This window comes from Rhagoletis pomonella, unplaced genomic scaffold (genome assembly GCF_013731165.1).
Source record: "Rhagoletis pomonella isolate Grant_MI unplaced genomic scaffold, Rhpom_1.0 Rhpom_scaffold_09511, whole genome shotgun sequence".
NCBI classification, from domain to species: Eukaryota; Metazoa; Arthropoda; class Insecta; order Diptera; family Tephritidae; genus Rhagoletis; species Rhagoletis pomonella.
In genome coordinates, this window is record NW_023468040.1 from 1 (window position 1) to 6,183 (window position 6,183).

At 39.5% G+C, this 6,183-nt stretch overlaps 1 protein-coding gene across 1 annotated transcript; it reads left to right on the forward strand.

Moving 5' to 3' along the window:
* The first annotated feature begins 255 nt into the window (after nucleotides 1–255).
* LOC118756264 lies at nucleotides 256–4,020 on the forward strand. The gene has a single exon (XM_036491035.1). The coding sequence runs from the start codon at nucleotides 256–258 to the stop codon at nucleotides 4,018–4,020; it is 3,765 nt and encodes a 1,254-aa protein (XP_036346928.1).
* Nucleotides 4,021–6,183: the final 2,163 nt, after the last annotated feature.

Genomic DNA, 6,183 nt, shown 5'->3' on the forward strand with positions numbered 1-6,183 from the left:
GTCATTGGTTTAAGCAATGCCGCGCTACGAAGTGTACAATCTGTAGTCATCCTCATCATACTTTGCTGCATCCTGCTGCATGCTGTAGCCCAAAATAGTGTGCTATGCACGAGCGGCAAATCGAAAGTTGTAAAGGAAGTGTTCCTGGAAACTGCCGTAATATTACTGAAGGATGCATTTGGTAGGTACCACCCAGCGCGCGCGTTGCTAGACTCCGCATCGCAAGTTCACCTGATGTGTGACTACTTAGCTAGAATGTTGAGACTCCCCAGATTAGCAAGCTCTTTGGAAATTAACGGTGTTAATGGCGTTAAAACGACTGCAGTCAAAAGTGTGCAAACCAATATTAAGTCACGCTTCAGTGGTTATGAAGCAACACTTGAGTTTCATGTTTTACCAAAAATTACTAGTAAAAAACCTAATCAATTTGTTGATATTTCTAGATGGAATATACCGAGTAATATCGCAATGGCTGATGAACGCTTCAATATTCCAACGCGAGTTGATTTATTACTGGGTGCAGAGGTTTTTCTAGAGTTGCAGTCTGTAGGCCAAATCAAGATGGAAGCTGGTTTACCTCGATTACAAAAGACGGTATTCGGCTGGGTGGTATCTGGCGCAACAGGTGGTTGTGAAGAAAGTGAGCCCTTACTTACCCACACTTTGGCAGTAGATGTGCGGCCCAGTGAGAACCCAGATGACGATCTAAGTAGATTAGTAGAGCGTTTCTGGGAGATGGAACAAGTACCGTTAAAAGTAGAGCACTTCACTGAAGATGAACATCGGTGTGAAAAAATTTTTCAAGAAAATGTGTGCCGCGATAGTAATGGCAAGTTCATCGTAAAGATTCCTTTCAAGGAGAACGTCATCAAGCTAGGTGATTCCTTTCGCACAGCTGAACGACGTTTTTTGGCGTTAGAGAAGCGTTTGAGTAAGGAACCTCATACCAAAAAAGCTTATGTAGAATTCATCGATGAGTATATTAAAATGGGGCATATGGCTATGGTGGCTGCGTCTGATGTAGGTAAGCTGAAATATTTTTCGCCACACCAGTATGTGCTACGACCAGATTCAACGAGTACGAAGCTGCGTGTTGTCTTTGACTGCAGCGCTAAGACAAGCAGCGGCCTATCTCTTAACGATGTCATGATGAAAGGACCAGTGGCGCAGGACGATTTGATATCAATTGTACTACGATTTCGATGCTATAAGTTTGCATTAACTGCCGATGTGACCAAGATGTATCGACAGGCCTGGGTCACCGCAGAAGATGCTAATTACCAAGCGATATTGTGGCGACCGTCGCCCGAGGAGAATATCGCAGCATATAAGTTACTCACAATTACATACGGTACAACGGCTGCGCCATTTTTAGCAACTCGTTGCCTGAAAAAGATAGGCGAAGACAACGCAGCAAAATTTCCATTAGGTGCAAAGAAAATCATTTCGGATTTTTATATGGACGACTTTATAAGCGGCGCTGATACAAAATATATGCAAATATATACGGAAGTATCGCAACTAATGAATTCAGCGTATTTTCCGCTACGCAACTGGCACTCAAATAATGTGAGTTTTCTGAAACAAGTGCCAAAAGCCGATCAGGAAAAGCCTATCAGAATTAACGACGCTGAAATCATTAAAGCGCTTGGCCTTGTGTGGGAGCCAACGTCCGATCATTTTAGGTATGTGTGGCCAGACTTGCCGCAACCGAAATCTATCACCAAACGAGTTGTGTTAGCAGAGATGTCCACATTATTTGATCCACTGGGACTGGTAAACCCAGTCATCGTAAAAGCAAAGATTTTTATGCAAGAGCTGTGGATAAAAAAGGTGGCTTGGGACGAGTCGTTACAGATGGCTCTGCACAATTATTGGGTTGAGTTTCGAAGCAGACTTAATGACGTGCGAAATATTAAAGTGCCACGTTATATATTGAGCGCGAATAAATATGCACGCCTAGAGGTTCATGGATTCGCTGACGCATCTGAGCGAGCATACGGTTGCTGCGTATATGTTAGATGTGTCGATAATTTCGATAACGTAAACGTGCAGTTATGGACTGCCAAATCGCGTATTGCTCCGTTAAAGACTAAATCACTGCCGCGGTTAGAGCTTATGGCCGCTCACTTGTTGTCGTTGTTGATGGTGAAGACAGTGGAGAATTTGCCGATGATGTCGGAAGCGATTTATTTGTGGAGTGATTCGGAGATAGTCTTAGAGTGGTTAAGTGCTCATCCATCGACGTGGACCACTTTCGTAGCCAACAGAGTGTCGTCCATTCAAGAAGTAACTAAGCAAGCGATTTGGCGTCATGTTTCTTCGGGGCAGAATCCAGCGGGTATTGTGTCGAGAGGTGCGTATGCTGATGAATTATCGAACTCAATTTGGTTCACAGGCCCACCGTTCCTTATGAAGCCATGCGCGGAATGGCCTGCGAACAAAAGACATGGCAAAGATGTACAGGTTAACGAAGAGAGGCGAAAAAGTGCTACCTTGCTGGTAGCCGAAATAAATTCAAACCACTTCTTGCATTGGTTAGAAGGACGAAACGACTTCAGGCAAACGCAAAGAATCGTCGCTTATTGTCTTTATGTGGGACGTCGCATAAAAGGGGAGCAGGGTAATCTTCCTCTACTGACGGCTGAAGTATTAGATGAAGCAATGATTCGCATCGCATACTGTTTACAACAGCATTTCTTCGCCGCAGAATACCGCGAACTGAAAAAGAACAGGGAGATACCTGCTTCAAGTAAAGTGAGAAGCCTCAGCGTATTCATTGAAGCCTCTTGTGGGGTGGAAGTTCTGCGAGTTGGGGGTCGATTACGAAACTCCGATTTACCTTATGATGTTAAATATCCAATATTGCTACCTGGCGTTAGCAGCTTCGTACGCAGCTTTGTACGTTTTGTGCACATCGAAAATAAGCATGTTGGAACTGAAGCACTGATGGCAATAATTCGACAGCGCTTCTGGATAGTGCATGCGAGAAAGGTTGTACGATCCGTGACGACGCGGTGTGTGCATTGCTTTCGATGTCGACCAGTTCTTGCGCAGCAGGTTATGGGTGACCTGCCGACCGAGCGGGTAGTTGTCGCAAAACCCTTTACAACGGTAGGTGTTGATTTTTGTGGCCCAATTGCAACGACATACAAGCAAAGAGGAATGCGTGTTACGAAGAGTTACATTGCGGTGTTTATTTGCTTCGCAACAAAGGCGGTACATATGGAGGTGGTTTCAGACCTAACCTCGAAGGCGTTCATCGCGGCACTGAAACGGTTTGTGGCGCGCCGTGGCTTATGCACAAAGCTGTTTTGTGATAATGGCACAAATTTTGTTGGTGCTCGGCGTGAGCTTATGGATCTATGCAAGGCATTCAATGATCAACAAACTCAAGGTGAAATTACTAAGTATTGCTGTTCCAACAAAATTACCTTTCATCACATACCTCCCCGTTCACCTCACTTTGGAGGCTTATGGGAGGCAGCGGTCAAATCAGCAAAATATCATTTAACTCGCATTCTAGGGCAAACGTATTTGACTTTTGAGGAGCTTAGCACGGTGGTGGCAGAAATTGAGGCGATTTTGAACTCGCGGCCGTTAACAGCTTTGTCAAATGACCCAAATGATGAAGCAGCGCTGACACCAGCACATTTCTTAACAGGTGGACCTTTAATAGGCATTGCTGAGCCGTCAATTGAAGATGAAAACATTCAGTTCTTAGATCGCTGGAGACGACTTACCGCCATCCAACAGCATTTTTGGAAAAGGTGGTCGCGTGAGTATTTACTCGAATTGCAACGAAAATCTAAGTGGACGGCGAAGATGCGAAACATCGAAGAAGGCAGATTGGTCCTAATTTCAGAAGATAATTTACCACCAAAACATTGGCTTCTGGGTCGAGTAGTGAAGACGATAGCCGATCCATCTGGAGCAGTAAGAGTGGTTGACGTAAAAACAAATAATGGTTGTCTTCGCAGCGCTATACATAAGGTAGCGATAGTTCCGAAAGCTGATTAAAGTTGGTTGATGTCTCCATGGGCACATCAAGGGCGCTGGCATGTTGCGTATTCATGTATGCTTATTGTATTGTTTCTATATGATTTGTAATATTTCTTAAAGTTAAATTTCTTGATTGAATTGGTGTATTAGACCCACTGTAAGTGAATTTACTAAGCTGAAATATGCATGTATGTACGTAAATATTATCCGCTATTCCATGCGAAGTATGTAGTTATATCAGAGAACTTAGATAGATAGAGAAGGTGCAAACTGAAAGTGGAAACTATTCGCGGACGAAAAATTAACAGCGTTAGAAAAGTTCAAGTCGGAATGTAGAAATTCTTTTGAATTTAATGTTGATAACATAATACAATGTTGAGCAACATGAAATGTGATGTTCTTTGCGAGCAAATAAACGAAAATATGGTAAATCTTCATAATTTTTATTAATTTGTAATTTTTGTTAAATTTTTTATCTTGTTCTCCTTTTATGAAGATGCAAATACAATTTAAAATAATGATAGTTTGGCATAAAGTTTACACACATATGTACATGCATACATAGACTGGCAATCAGAAGTGAGTGCATGGTGTTTTTTGCTTAATATTTGCAATGCTTTTCAAATAAATTTTTTTTATTATCTTTTTATAAAAATGTGGTTCATGCTTTAATTAAAACTACATAAGTCAAAGTTTCAAACTTTACACAGAACATAGAAAAATTCAACGAATTCTCGTCTAAATTTTGACCTGTTTAATCTGAATTTTTAGAAAAATTTTGAGTACGCAGATAGATCGGTTTTTTAATTCTAGTGGAACAAGATCAAGTTTTAAGCGGCTAAAAAATCCGGTTGATTTTTAATGATTATTTATTGCTGAGGGCTTTTTGAACTTTTACCAAATAAAAGAGATTTCTTGTAGAATAAAATGCGCATGACCGTTTGCAAACAAATAAAAAAAAATTAGCGCTATTTTTTACAAATTGCACTCGCTATATGCATAAAATCGCAATTCCCGTCGAAAATAACATAAAAGTTTAACTTAAAAACATTGCAAATATTAAACAAAAAACAGGATGCACTCACTTTGCCAGTGTACATACATATTTGTGTTTAAAATTAACTACTTATGAAATAATTTTTGTGGCACGAACATATACATACTTACGCTTTCTAAAAATGGGAATAAAAATTGGATTCGCATAAAATTTTAATTCCAATAACTAATATTTTAGTGAAAATATTTACAATAAAGCTTTCAGTAACTTTTGGCAAATTTGAGCGATTATGTGAAATTATGCATGCGTTTGTATCTGCACATCCATTTACATATATTATTTTAAACAAAGCTAATAGTAAAATTTAAAATGGAATATGGATATGACAATTAAAAAAAAAAACAAATAAATTTATTACTTGGTCCGTCCGGGATTTGAATCAAGACAAACGGCGAGACGCCAAAAAGTTGCACCGCCTCTAGCGTACACGCCGCGGTGCATTACTGAAACGGCAATCTCTAAATCACGACATATATGAAATTTTTCATTCGTCCAAGAAGACAAACGCATAAATATGTGTGCATTTATAAATGTAAATATGTGCATAAATATGTACGATTGTTCTGCTTTCGTCTTCCCCTCGCCGCCTTCCAACCATAGACAAATTATTAAATTTCTGCGAATTGCCACGACGCCACCAAAATTAACCCTTGGTTGACGAAATATTTAGGTTTTCGCATAAGTTTACATTTAATAAAGCCATACTCGTACATTTTATATGGAGAAGAATATTAATTAATTTAAAATTCTGCATGTAACCATGTTCTCGACGATACATGTAACTTTCATCAAGATTAACCATAAAAATTGTGCTTCATTAACAGTTGGAACCAGCTGAAACCAAAAAAACTATGTCCGCTAAAATGGGTTAAAAACCAACTGGAATTGACATTTTTTACACGCATACATGCATACATTCATATACACATGTACAGTGGGAGTAGCACTAGCTTGGACATTGCATTGCTTGTACTTTGATGTGTTTGAATCTTTTATGGTACTGAAGATTTGCTTACGGATGAAAAATATTAAAAATCGTCCGTGCATATATGTAAATATACTTTTATAAACGCTTTGAAGTATAGAAATTTTTAATATTAAAAAATAAATAAAATAATTTTTTT

What these genes read in the sequence shown, in the direction of transcription:
- LOC118756264 (XM_036491035.1), top strand. Translation starts at nt 256, where the DNA reads ATGTTGAGACTCCCCAGATTAGCAAGCTCTTTGGAAATTAACGGTGTT.